This window comes from Zootoca vivipara, chromosome 2 (assembly GCF_965207765.1).
Source record: "Zootoca vivipara chromosome 2, rZooViv2.hap1.1, whole genome shotgun sequence".
NCBI classification, from domain to species: domain Eukaryota; kingdom Metazoa; phylum Chordata; class Lepidosauria; order Squamata; family Lacertidae; genus Zootoca; species Zootoca vivipara.
The window spans coordinates 21,756,529-21,771,232 of record NC_142584.1 but is presented as its reverse complement, the minus strand read 5'-3'; the positions used below and the strand labels follow the sequence as shown (position 1 = coordinate 21,771,232).

At 44.5% G+C, this 14,704-nt stretch overlaps 1 protein-coding gene across 2 annotated transcripts in view; it reads left to right on the top strand.

The window, feature by feature from the left end:
* LOC118079656 (uncharacterized) overlaps nucleotides 1-13,748 on the top strand; it is a 52,997-nt gene extending 39,249 nt beyond the window's left edge. For both annotated transcript variants that reach the window (XM_088661425.1, XM_088661424.1), the window contains 3 exons: nucleotides 11,027-11,154; nucleotides 12,486-12,632; nucleotides 12,983-13,748. In XM_088661425.1, the coding sequence (XP_088517551.1) occupies nucleotides 11,027-11,154; nucleotides 12,486-12,632; nucleotides 12,983-13,297 (590 nt within the window). In that variant the 3' untranslated portion in view covers nucleotides 13,298-13,748. The remainder of the gene's footprint in view (nucleotides 1-11,026; nucleotides 11,155-12,485; nucleotides 12,633-12,982) is intronic.
* The last annotated feature ends 956 nt before the right edge of the window (nucleotides 13,749-14,704 follow it).

The window sequence follows — 14,704 nt, the reverse complement described above, 5'->3', positions numbered from 1 at the left end:
AATATTGCATAGGAACCTGGAATGTAAGAACCATGAGTGGAGGTAAGCTGGATGTGGTCAAAAATGAGATGACAAGAATAAATATCGACATCCTGGGCATCAGTGAACTAAAATGGAAGGGAATAGGCGAATTCAGTTCGGGTGACTATCATATCTACTACTGTGGGCAAGAATCCTGTAGAATAAATGGAGTGGCCCTCATAGTCAACAAAAGAGTGGCAAAAGCTGTAATGGGATGCAATCTCAAAAATGACAGAATGATCTCGATACGAATCCAAGGCAGACCTTTTAACATCACAGTAATCCAAGTTTATGCACCAACTACCGGTGCTGAAGAAAGTGAAATTGACCAATTCTATGAAGACCTACAACAACTTCTAGAAATGACACCAAAGAAGGATGTTCTTCTCATTACAGGGGATTGGAATGCTAAAGTAGGGAATCAAGAGATAAAAGGAACAACTGGCAAGTTTGGCCTTGGAGTTCAAAATGAAGCGGGGCAAAGGCTAATAGAGTTCTGTCAAGAGAACAAGCTGGTCATCACAAACACTCTCTTCCAACAACACAAGAGACGACTCTACACATGGATATCACCAAATGGGCAGCATCGAAATCAGATTGATTATATTCTCTGCAGCCAAAGATGGAGAAGCTCTATACAGTCAGCAAAAACAAGACCTGGAGCTGACTGTAACTCAGATCATCAGCTTCTTATAGCAAAATTCCAGCTTAAACTGAAGAAAGTAGGAAAAACCACTGGGCCAGTAAGATACAATCTGAATCAAATCCCTTATGAATACACAGTGGAAGTGAGGAACAGGTTTAAGGATTTAGATTTGGTGGACAGAGTGCCTGAAGAACTATGGATGGAGGCTCGTAACATTATACAGGAGGCAGCAACGAAAACCATCCCAAGGAAAAGGAAATGCAAGAAAGCAAAATGGCTATCCAACGAGGCCTTACAAATAGCGGAGGAGAGGAGGCAAGCAAAATGCAAGGGAGATAGGGAAAGATACAGGAAACTGAATGCAGATTTCCAAAAAGCAGCAAGGAGAGACAAGAGGGTCTTCTTAAATGAGCAATGCAAAGAAATAGAGGAAAACAATAGAATGGGGAAAACCAGAGATCTGTTCAAGAAAATTGGAGATATGAAAGGAACATTTCGTACAAAGATTACCATAATCAAGGACAAAAGTGGTAAGGACCTAACAGAAGCAGAAGACATCAAGAAGAGGTGGCAAGAATACACAGAGGAATTATACCAGAAAGATATGGAGGTCTCGTACACCCCAGGTAGTGTGGTTGCTGACCTTGAGCCAGACATCTTGGAGAGTGAAGTCAAATGGGCCTTAGAAAGCACTGCTAATAACAAGGCCAGTGGAAGTGATGATATTCCAGCTGAACTATTTAAAATTTTAAAAGATGATGCTGTTAAGGTGCTACACCCAATATGCCAGCAAGTTTGGAAAACTCAGCAATGGCCAGAGGATTGGAGAAGATCAGTCTACATCCCAATTCCAAAGAAGGGCAGTGCCAAAGAATGCTCCAACTACCGCACAATTGCACTCATTTCACACGCTAGCAAGGTTATGCTTAAAATTCTACAAGGCAGGCTTAGGCAGTATGTGGATCGAGAACTCCCAGAAGTGCAAGCTGGATTTCGAAAGGGCAGAGGAACCAGAGACCAAATAGCAAACATGCGCTGGATTATGGAGAAAGCTAGAGAGTTCCAGAAAAACGTCTACTTCTGCTTCATTGACTATGCAAAAGCCTTTGACTGTGTCGACCACAGCAAACTATGGCAAGTTCTTAAAGAAATGGGAGTGCCTGATCACCTCACCTGTCTCCTGAGAAATCTCTATGTGGGACAAGAAGCTACAGTTAGAACTGGATATGGAACAACTGATTGGTTCAAAATTGGGAAAGGAGTACGACAAGGTTGTATATTGTCTCCCTGCTTATTTAACTTATATGCAGAATTCATCATGCGAAAGGCTGGACTAGATGAATCCCAAGCCGGAATTAAGATTGCCGGAAGAAATATCAACAACCTCAGATATGCAGATGACACAACCTTGATGGCAGAAAGCGAGGAGGAATTAAAGAACCTTTTAATGAGGGTGAAAGAGGAGAGCGCAAAATATGGTCTGAAGCTCAACATCAAAAAAACCAAGATCATGGCCACTGGTCCCATCACCTCCTGGCAAATAGAAGGGGAAGAAATGGAGGCAGTGAGAGATTTTACTTTCTTGGGCTCCTTGATCACTGCAGATGGTGACAGCAGTCACGAAATTAAAAGACGCCTGCTTCTTGGGAGAAAAGCAATGACAAACCTAGACAGCATCTTAAAAAGCAGAGACATCACCTTGCCGACAAAGGTCCGTATAGTTAAAGCTATGGTTTTCCCAGTAGTGATGTATGGAAGTGAGAGCTGGACCATAAAGAAGGCTGATCGCCGAAGAATTGATGCTTTTGAATTATGGTGCTGGAGGAGACTCTTGAGAGTCCCATGGACTGCTAGAAGATCAAACCTATCCATTCTTAAGGAAATCAGCCCTGAGTGCTCCCTGGAAGGACAGATCGTGAAGCTGAGGCTCCAATACTTTGGCCACCTCATGAGAAGAGAAGAATCCTTGGAAAAGACCCTGATGTTGGGAAAGATTGAGGGCACTAGGAGAAGGGGACGACAGAGGACAAGATGGTTGGACAGTGTTCTCGAAGCTACAAACATGAGTTTGACCAAACTGCGGGAGGCAGTGCAAGACAGGAGTGCCTGGCGTGCTATGGTCCATGGGGTCACGAAGAGTCGGACACGACTAAACGACTAAACAACAACAAACAACTTTTAGCACCCTTAAGAAACTATAGTTCCTGTGATTTTTGGTGTGAAGCCACAGCTGTTTTTTTTTTTTTAAAGTATGAAATTCTTTGAACGTATGGTGCTGATGGGGCCATAATGAGGGCTGTGAACAGTGCCGAGCGCATTCTGAAAATGCTCTCACAAGGTCATAATGTTCTTGCTACTAGTATAGCCAGTGGTCACTGTGAACAGGTGGAGTTCTTAGTGTGAGGGGAACTGAGTTCAGGGAGATCTTGGTGAGAGTAGGGAAGAGTAAGGAAGGACGGTTGCCTCGGATGATTGATATGGAGTGAGCAGCTCAAATAGGGGTGCGCACTTGATAAATGTGGAAGTATGCTTTCCCCCATTCCCAAGAGGCAATGCAGCAGCTTTAAACTTGTAAGCAAAACAATTGTAGTACATGGGGAGAAACTGCCATTGTAAATACAAATAAAGAGTTTGCGGGGACCCGCTAGGCCAAAACATTCCCTCCTTATGAGTCTCCTGCTATTGGCCAGTCTTAAAGTCACTGCTTATCTGTCAACCCGAGCATTTTAAAGCACCATCTAAGTGCTAGGCAATGGAGAGAAAACCCTTTAAAAAACAAACACCAATTTCCATACCTTTACATAAAAGCAGAAGCCAAGTTCCTTTATCCACCCCCCGCCTAAGAAAACATTGGCACAGATTGCCTTAAATACTGCTTTCTAGGTCTATGAGTCACCTGACTTTATCCTATATTTAGTGGGCTGACCAAAAACACAACCTTTGTGAATGTGTGTGTTAAAACAAAAGATGAGTGCTGCATCCACACGGCTATTTGGATGGATATATAGCAGGCCTTATCTCAACAGTGAAAGGCAAAGTCTGTTACAGCTGTTTAACAGGGAGGGAAAGCTATGCAACGCCCTTCCTTTGCACTGTGCACTTCAGGACACTGTTACCTGGAGATTCTTCTGTCTTCTCAGCCAAGAGAGGCTGTAATCCTGGGCGATTACACTTAATTCAAGTGCGGAGGCTGTTACTGGAAAATTGGGAAGAAAGGCTGCCGCTCATCAAGATTTGGGGATTTTTTTTTCTTTGCAAAGGAAATGATTTCAAAGCATTCAGACAAAAATATTCTTTGTTGTTTTTGCAATGCTTCGTGTTCCTGAATGTTAGAGTTGGTCGGTCATTTCTTCCTACTTTCATGAAAACAAAAAAGCGGCTAGCTTTTAAGCCTGGGTTTGTGTTTTTCCGAAGAGAACCATCAGTGGGAGAAAGTGTTGGGAGAGGACTTTCTTATATCTGTTGGATTATTTTACTTTTATACAAATATCGTACTGGTGAAACGAAAAATTGGGGCCAAATAAAACATCGTGCAGGTGGCCCATACTGCTATTACTAGCATCAAGGGGAGGAGATTTTCTCTACCTTTTTCTGCTCTGCAATTAAGATGCAGTTCCAGCAGGAAAGCTATTCAGATCTTTTAAAGGGCGAAAGAGGAAAGGCTTGCTCTCTCTCTGTGCCATCTTCAAGGCAGCCATGTGGGGTTGCTAATTAGTAGTAGTAGTAATAATAATAATAATAATAATAATAATAATAATAATAATTTATTTATACCCCGCCCATCTGGCTGGGTTTCCCCAGCCACTCTGGGCGGCTTCCGACCGAATATTAAAAACAGTACAGCATCAAACATTAAAAACTTCCCTAAACAGGGCCGCCTTCAGTTGTCTTCTAAAAGTAAAATAGTTGCTTATTGCCTTGACATCTGCTGGGAGGGCATTCCACAGGGCGGTAGTTGTACTAGCAGAAGTTGGCCTGTGAAAGATTCTAGTCACACATATCTGGTGTCAATTCTTGTTTGACCTTAAGCTTTGGATGTGCACAAGGAAATTGAACATTAAGGTATGTAAGATTTGATCAAATCCAAGTTTCCCCTCACTACTCCATTCAGTCTGTCAGCCCTAACTTTATTTTATGCAGCTATTTAGATCATTTTGCAGGCCGCCTGCTGTAAGCTCTCTGTCCTGGGGCTGGACCAGTTAGGGTGGGGAAGCTTAAGCATTTTACTTTGTGGCCATCAATGCAAAACCCACTGTGGTGAAAGGATAACAATTAAGAGAAGGAACTCAGCCCAAAACAACTGGCCTCGGTGCATGCGGAAATCCAAACTCACTTAAGTATATAAACAGCTTTGCAAAGTCAAGAATCCCTTAACATATACTTAAGAAACTGGGAAAAGATATATAAGTGGCAGGCAGTGGGTAATTTATGAAATGTGTAACCTCAAGGTTTTTTGTCGTGATAAAACAGCTGAGATGTTTGTTGTTTACCAGGTTGTAGTGAATGGAGGGTTGCAACACCTCTGCCCTGATACCTTATGAGGGCAGAATATACCGGTAAATACTTATAAAAATAGATGCAAATAAGTAATTAAACATTACTGTTTTGTAACTTGAAACAATTGCATAGGGCATGTGAGTCTCTCACATTATAAACTGAAAGACAGAGACTCCTCACTCGGCAGGGAACCTGAGGATGAAGAAATACAATTCAAGAAAACTGCCTGTTCTTATTTGTCAGGCTTGAAAGGGGAGCCTGTGATGGCTCTCCAGCAGCTATCTTGTCTCTCTATGAAATTTAGTCAGACAAGGCCGCCCACTCCCATGTAATGGGTCTATGTCCCCCCCTCCCAGTCTTCACTTTGCAGTTAGAACCCCAGCTGCCTGTTGGCTCTTCTTCCACCTTCCCCCACTTGCCAAGGCAAACTCAATAGCTGCATCTCACAACTGAGAGAAAGTACACCCTTAAGAGTGCTTCCCCTGCTCATTGGAGCCAATAGTGTGATAAGAATGTTGCTTGGCCACAAGCTAGAAAGCTAGTTGATCTAATTGTGTAATGAGACACCAACAAAACGACCTTGACTGCAACAGCTATGCAGCACTTCTTAATCTGGCCTGCAGGAGCAGCTGTGATGAGGGGAGTAAAAGTTTGTACTTCCAGTTTTAAACAAGACACAGTTTCCTGTGTTGTCCAAGCTCAGAGAACAGTGGTTTGCTCAACTCCACAAACTACAGTTCCCCCACTAGCAACTGTGTTTTGTTTAAAACTGCAAGTGAAAGTCTACGATCTCTTCCCCCCAGCTGTAAAATATGATGGTATGTAGTTTTGCAAGTGAATGTTACTTACTGCTTGTAAGTTCAATGGCTTAACAAAACAATCTGCCAACCATGACAGGAGCTAGGACAATGTTATCTCAATTGAAACTTTAGCAAAAAGCAGGCATTCTCAACTGCTATTCAGAGGAAACAGTGAAAAATATCATGGCAGATATTAAATGAAGAGTGTTGTGAACTGTTGGTTTATGAAGTCTAGACGGGTGAGGGGGGTGTTACCTCTGCATAGCCCATTGTTTCAAACTCATTTCATATCAGAAGCATCTGAAATGAGAAATGAAAAGGGGGGATATCTAATTCCCTTGTTCAAACAGATACACTGCATAATTTTCTCTTTCAAAATCCCATCTTCAAACATCGCCTTGGAGATCAGCCGCTGCCTGTCTTTCACACAAATCATAACATGATTAATCTATCGACACTCAGTCTATCTTTTGCCGTCAATCACTTTCATCTGCTTTTCTCTGAGAAAACAACCTGAATGTTGTAAAAATGCTCAGTCCTCTTGGAACAGAATATATTTGCTGAGCATCCTTGAATAGTCATTGGCCCATTATGGCAGGCACAAGGAAGGTGTTGTCAGACCACAGGCCCATCTAGTCCAGCATCCTATTCTCACAGTGGCCAACCAGGTGCCTGCAGGAAGCCTGCAAGTACTACATGAACACAACAGGATTCTACCCCCCTCTTGATCTCTATCAACTGCTACAGAGAGACATACCACTTCTGATAAGTACATAATCATCATGATTAGCATCACAGATAGCATAAATTTGTCTAATGCCATTTTAAAGCCATCCAAGCTGGTGGGTATCAGTAATTACATCTTCTGCTAGAGAATCCCATAATTTTACTAGGAAATTTAATGTTTAAGTTTAAAGAACTGTCCTGGATCTTTCAACATTCATCTTTGTTGGATGGCGCCAGATTCTATTGTTATGAGAGAGCGTCTTTGTACAGAGCATGCGTAATTATCAACTGTAGCATTTTCATCTTACTTGCTTTCTTCTGAAGGAAAAAAAAGGCTCATATAATGCAACCTTTCTTCACAGGAGAGCTGCTCCAATCCCTTGATTATTTCGGTTGCCCTTTCCTACAACTGTGATATTATTATTATTATTATTATTATTATTATTATTATTATTATTATGCAGTGGCCACAACTGCAGACAGTATTCCAAGTGTGGTTGCATTGTGATATCTGCAGTTTTAATTTCGATCCCCTTTCCCTAATGTTCCCTAGCATGGAATCTGGCTTTTCCAAAGCAGCCACACACTGGATCGACAGTTTAATCAAGCTATGCACCAAGACTCCAATATTTGTTTCCCGATAAGCCATTGCAAACTGCACAGAGCAAACATGTCTCTTTGTCCCCAGTTTCCAGCCTGCTTCCAGATCACTCACACACGACTCTGCCTTTTGTTCTCCTATGTGGCAGCAGGGTGAGGAGGGTGGAGAGGAATGGACACCCATTTGCTCTATGGCACAGAGCAACTTCTTTGGATATGTAAACTGCGGTACTTAACTTGGCAGCCAAAGTCATCACCTTCACAAATGAACTGCTTTGGCTGGTTCCCTCTGCCATGTCACAGGATTAGAAGGGGCACAGGGTATGATCCAGATTACCCACCCCCTACACACACATACATACTGCTCCTAACAATGAGTTAAAAGCCCAAAACAGTTCCCTAGCGGACCCTACATCTTATACCCCTCCGTGGTGAAAATTGGCCCTTTATCCCTCCTCTCTGCTTTCTGTTCTTTCACTGGTTTCTGATCCATAAGGGGACTTGTCTTCTTATCCCATGTCTGCTAAGCTTACTCATAATGAATGCCCTTTATCAAAAGCTTTTTGAAAGTATAAGCGGCGGTATGGAAGTATAACCAACAAGTAAACAACTGCATGAAAATCTTGTTGACCATATCAAGATTCAGACCTGCTGTATGCAGCAAACCTGTGAAAGAAGTACTGTATGTACATGTACAAGAGGTGCAAGGAGGCCTGGAAAACCCACCCTGTGCTGATCTGTGTTGAAGGGAAACAGCACCGGGTGAGTTTTACAAGCATCTCTGCCTGCTCCCGTCTTTTGACGCTCTGCTGGAATTTCAAGGGTGCCCATGTCTTGCAAAGCCTGCCTGGTGCTGATCCTTTCCATCTCTGATCCAGAAGGTGAAAGGATCACCACTGGGTGTGCTTTGCAACACATGGGAAGTCTTGGAAACCCAGTGTAACTTCAAAGCATAGGTGCCAAGTTCCGGATTGAAAAACCTGGGATCAGCAGCGCGCGGCACCGGAAGTTGCTTCTACGCACTTCCGGACATGCGTAGAAGTAACTTCTGGTGCTGCGGATATTTTGGAAATGGGCACAGCGGCATCGGAAGTCGCTTCTACGCATGTCCGGAAGTGCGTAGAAGCTACTTCCGGTGCCGGCGCGGCACCAGAAGAACATGGCCACCGGCAGAAGCTCCGTAATCAGTTTATTGGCTTATAGTCCTCATCCAGCCAATTACTGCCACCACGCACTGATGGCGGTAAACATGGATATATATACCTGCAGCATCTTCAGATCGCCTGGGCTGAGATCTTCGTGACCTTGTCAATAACTCAGCCAGGCACGCTATCTTATTTCTCAACTAATTGGTATGCCTGGAACAAGTCGAGAAAATTAGGGGAATTATGCATGAGTTTGAAGCTATTGTCGGTAGACTATTTGCTTTCAATGTCTCACAGGCATTCTGCTTGTATCCCTTGAAAGCATGTGGGGTGTGTCAGCTCCTTTGCTGTCAAGCAGTCATGGGCGAGTAGATCAAATGATGTCCCAGGCTGAGGTTCAGGTCCACCATGTTCCTGATGGTGTTATCTGAAGCATCATGGGGTTGATAAAGCTCCCCACACCAAATCCTCTGCCAACAACACCCTCTCCCTTTTTCTGAACCGTCTTTGTCTAGCTGCATTGAGGGGCTCACAGTTGGAGCCTCTGCTAGACCCTATGTGCTGCAAAGAGCTACTGAGAATCAAGGGGACGAATTGACTCCTACTGAAGAGTCCTGATGCAAGTACCCACCACTGACTAGTAAGTGTAAGTCAGGGGAAAGGCAGCAATGGCAAAACCTCACCAGATCTTTAGATTAAAGCAATGCCCTACCAGGCTCACCTAAAATTAAGATTTGACTCAGTATCAGCTCACAGGAGTGTTGAGTTACTGGAATTAATATCTCAAATCACTCTCCAAAATAAGTTTCAGTGCCACTGCTTGGCTTTATAGATCCAGGATGCAGCACAAGAACACCTGAATAGGACATTTCTCAGGCTCTAATTAGGAGGACAAATTGGGGGTAAAGGACAAGGTGAAGAAAAAAGATCCCTTCACTCAACTGTAAGTTAATGCCAGTTAACAGAAGTGAAGGGCGATATACAGATGATGGACAGTAGACACAAGAGAGAGTGCCCAGCACTTGCAGTGAATACACAAAAAGGGGGATCTCGAATTTGCCAAGCTGAACATCTCCAAATGCTGGACACAGAGGATATTTTCTTTCCTTAATTAGGCTGGTAACAGCTTGAATCAATATTAACACATGCAGAGACTGGCGAATAATTTCCCACCTGCAGCAAATATAATGATGTCCCCAAAGTCAACATGACAACTGGCATGAGGAATGTTTCACAGCGGTCAGAAAGATTAATCAATATAATAAGAGGTGTTTTGTGTGTGTGTGTGTGTGTGTGTGTGTGTTTCTTCATAAGCCACAGAATGTGCTGCTGTGAGCTGCATTCCACTGTTTAGTGCCAGCCAGGTAATGTTGCTCAGAGCTTCGTCCACCTTGAGGAACTAAAGTCTCTGGGCCTTTCTGCTTTAGTGCTTTATGCATCCCATGTCCACCAACTTCAGGGCAACAATATAAAAAGACAGGAAGCTGCCCGCTACTGAATCAGACCATTGCCCCTCTAGCTCAGTCTTGTCAACATTGGCAGGATTTCAGATGGTGTTCTCTCTCAGCCCTATCTGGAGTTCCTGGGTAATGAACCAGTGACCTTCTGCAGACAAGGCTGATGCTCTCCCATTCAGCTATGGCCCTACCCCAAGATATGTGGTCAATATCTTTGTGAGGACGCTGGGCAAATCTTTCTGCTGGACACTTCTGACTTATTTAGGTGGAGCAGGTGGGACGCAAGTAGGTGTGCAGGTCCTACAAGTCCCTCACCACCAACATGAGCATCCTTGCCTTTTTCTAACTAGCTCCGACATTCCTGATTTTCTCGCCAAATTGGAGGTGTTCTTTTTCCATGCCCGTGCGCGCATGCACACACACACACCAATATTACAAGGAGCCCAAGCACAGAGGCTGGGGGAAAGACACTTTATCCAAACCCAGGCAGTAAGAGCATCAGAGTGTGATGAGCAGGCACCATAACTAAGCACACTGAGATCCCACCTCTGCCACTAACTCAGGAGGAGAGCAAGGGGCAGTTGCAAGTACAGTGGTGCCTCGCTTAACAAACGCCCCATAAGACAAAATTTTCGCTTAAAGAAAGGATTTTTCGAGCGGAGGTTGCCTCGCTAGACAAATTCGTTTTATGAAAAATTCGTCTAGTGAGTCACGGTTTCCCATAGGAATGCATTGAAATTCAATTAATGCGTTCCTATGGGCAAAAAAAAAATCAAAAAAATTCAATGCATTCCTATGGGATTCGCTAGACAAATTTTTCGTTATAAGAATAGACCCGTGGAACGAATTAAATTCGTCTAGCGAGGCACCACTGTACAGGCTTAGAGACTTGAAGGGTAAAGAAGGCAGCCATGAGTTGCTTGGTACAGGACTTCCCTCCTCCCCCAAGCTGCTTGCTTGCCTGATTGATTTTAATAAAATTTATATACCACTTACTATAATAAAAGACCTGTAAGCCATTTACAATAAACCGATGTCCATAAACAAACTCGCTCATCAAAGCTTGATGGCACATTAGTAGCAAAATATATTTGTGTGCCTCCTACTACATCCCAGGCTGCTTTCTTTCCTCAGAGCCTCAGTTACCCAGAATTGACCGTCCTCTACAAGCGTCTCCCAATCAGGCTCCTTCAGAGGACACGGCGCAAAGCCGGCTGAAAACACCCCCGCTAAGCAGCATCCTAGGGCAAAGGAAGCATGAGGTAACAGCACTGACGATAGCATTTGCACTTCCTGCATGATCTGGCTCACACACACTCCCTCCTCCCCCAGTGTAGGTTAGAATTCGGGTCAAGGTTAAGGGCTTCTAATGTAAGCACTGGTTCATCAAAGGGGCTCCACGTGATAGTTAAATTTTACTGAGAGTAAGCCAGCCTTGATCCAGAGAACTGCACAACTCATTCCATGTGCCAAAGTGAGGTTTGGGGCTTGTGTTTCTTGAGTGCCAACCCCTCTCCTGAATCCTCTTTTGAAAGTGAAAGAAACCTCAAAAGCCAATTGTGATATGGCGTTGCTGTACATAATATACAGGGATGAAGCAGAGTCTGCTTCAGCACTTCAAAAACTAGACCACTTCATCTCATATTGCTTTGGGTGTCTTCAGCTTGGGTCAAAAAAAGCAGAACCTCACTTTGGAAATGTGAGGTTTTTGTATGTCCCTCTCCCCCATTAACTAACACAGGGAGATAAATAAATAGTATCTCATTTTTACTTTTTGATAGCAGTGGATGAAGCTTGCAGGCATATAGCCCTTTCTGAGGAGGTGAAGCCTGCCAAATTTCTGACAGATAGGTGTGGGGGCGGGGAGCTGTACAAAAGGAGTCAATGGTTTTTCTGCAAGTAGTTTCACTCTCCCCACCCCACACAGGGGGGGGGGCATTTGTATGAAAATGGGCTAAAAGCCTAGACTTGTCCTTAGGTAAGTAACCTGCAGAATCTCGGAGAGATAGGTGCTGTGGTTATGGGATTGAGAAGTGGTTATAGGATTGAGAAGCAGCCTCACTAGATCAGAACCAGCAGCATTCACATCTGCCTACTGATCCAGAAAAATGCAGATAATGTCAGTGGGGGGGGGGTGATCTCAAGGCTCACTCTAAATCTCTTGTTGACCAGCTAGGGTCGTGTGTGTGTGTGTGTGTGTGTGTGTGTGTGTGTGTACATTAAAACAAATAAATGCATTTAGGATTCCAAGGGGGCAGGCACACCTCTTGCCCAGCCCTGCCCTGCCCCCCATGATTTGTGTTGTTGTTTTTTTAAAAAAAAAACAAGAACAACCAAACATCTCCCCTTAAGAAGAATATGAGCACAGAAAAGCTAGAACCATTCTTGCTGGTGTGCAGCTTGTTCTGGTGTGTTTTTTTTTTTTAACGTGGAGTGAGCATTCAGAAATGGCGCCACCTGAAGCGATACAATCCTCGGGACTCTGCCTGCTCCTTCTGCTATATTTGTGAAGCAGGCCTCACTCTGCCTTTGGCTGACAGATATGACAGCTCTTTGTTTCTTTCTTTCTTTACTTGTCCGATTTTGACACTAGAGCTTTTTCAAACACAATCTGGAAGAAGAATTCCTGCAAAGAATAGCTAGGAGGACAGTCCGCCGGCAACTGTTTGGAGAAATCAATCCCCACAAAGTCAACCGGTTTGGGGCAGGCTGTTCACCTTTCCATGCACTGGCAACTACGGTATGTAGCACATGCTTCTAGAGCTTGTAGAGCCCCTTCGCTTACCTGCTTTTCTGACTGGCTTGCCTCCAATCCTTTGCTGGCCATTTACAGCTGGCTCTTGAGTCGACATGTGAATTTCATTACAGTACATAACCATTACAGTTTGTTAACCTGAGCAGGTCAAAACTCCTAGCATCATGTTATCATATGATTAGTCTCATGAATCTTTGGTGCTTTGCATGTTAGGCTATTAGCAAAGCAAGTGTGCCTAGCTGCATGTCTACTCCGGCTGGCTGTAAAGCAGTTCAGAATAGGGATTTGCACTCTATGATCCTCCCTTCAGATATGGCCTCTGTGATCCTTTGTAGGAGATGGAGACTTTCACCTTGCCCAGCAACTTACCCATGACGGCACGGATGGTGAGCAAGGGACTCGTTTGCACCTCAGAGTCTGACTTGCAGTCCATGCAGCTGACATTCCCAGAGCTGGATGAAGTGTCTGCAGAAGAGCCCAAGGCGAGTGACAGGAAGAAACCACCGGATCAAACCAAAAAGGCTAAGCTGCCCCCCTTGGTTAACCCTTCGAGATCTCGCCTCTCTGAAAACAAGAAGACTTCAGGTTGCCGTCTTCCCTCGGTTCCTGCTGTAATTGCATCTGCATCACTAAAGTGGGGAAAGTTTTAATAACTATTTAAGGCTGCTGACATGGAATCCTCCAAAGCATGCCCTAATGTTCTGGTCTTGGTATCTGGTACAGACCACAAAGGTTCAGACATTCTGGAGCCAAGCACTTCTTTGGTACATGAACATTGCAGGGAAATAATCTTTTTATATATCGAATCACCAGTGGAGGGGGGGGGAATCTAAATGTTCAATTAAAGAAAGTGCCGTGGGCCTCTTTGGTGGGCAAAAGTGAAACCATTTTAATCTGTTGCATGAGCTACCAGGGTGAAGCAAGGGTGTTTCTCTAGGGGTGCACCTTTTAGTCTGAATTTGGCACTTGTGAATGTTGTCCAGGACGGATACAAAACAGAAGAGAGTAGGGTGGGGGTTAAGGATATAAATGCTAACTAATGTGTTTTATTTTTGAATTACAGACTTGGGAAAAATTAAAAGCAATTTAACTTGTGAAGAAGCTTGATATTGTCTACATATCATTCTTAGGACAGCCCGAAACAGATTTGCCCTAAAGGGTTTCTAGTTAGGTGGGCAAGCGCTCTTTTGGTCCAAGATTTTCCGCAATCTAACAAAACCTTTTCATCGGGAAACATCCTATATAATAAAGTCCAAGTGTCTCTGCGTCCAGTCCCTGTGTCCGTGGGTTTGCGCTACTGCGCATGTGCCCCATGGGCAGCCGTTGGGACTTGGAGCACAGAGACACAAGGCATTCGGCTCCCTCCCTCCCTCAGTTCAGTCAATCAGTCCGTCAGTGCTTGAGAGTCATGTGTTGTTCGTTGGCGGCGGCGGCAGAGCAGGACGGGACGGTCTGCTATGGCCAGTTGGTCGGTCGGTGTTGGATGGAGGGTCCCGTCCACCTCACCTGCTCTCTCTGGAATGTACTGGGGGGGGGGTGGCTGCTGAGTGAGAGCGAGGACTCTATGGGCGCAGGCAGCGCTGCTGCTGCCGCTGAGGAGAGGTGAGAAAGAGGGAAGCTGCGGCGCTGGCGGGTGGGTTAGGGGGTGGGGGTGGGTTGGCTGTGGTGGGTGTGTTAAAAGCCAGTGAGGGGATGAAGAGAGGCTGGGGCTTCGGGGAGGGAACGCACGCATGCGTCCACCCCCTCCCGCGCAAGCCAGCAAGCGACAGGCGCGTGCGCGGCTCCGCTCACAAGGGTTTTTACAAATGTTTGACAACATACGTTCTAGCGTCCATTTATTTAACGGGCTCAATGACACTAGTTTAATCATAATTGTCTCGTTCCCATGGACAATCCATGACAGTTAAAACTGGCTTAAGGTTTTAGTCCAAAGGTATGCATAGATGGCATTACAAGGACTGGCTGTAAAATGTGCACTTGCTACATTCTGCACATGTCCTTGCTAATTCTCCAACTGTTCCTGAAGCTCTTTCCCAAAGATGACAGCAAGCAGAGAA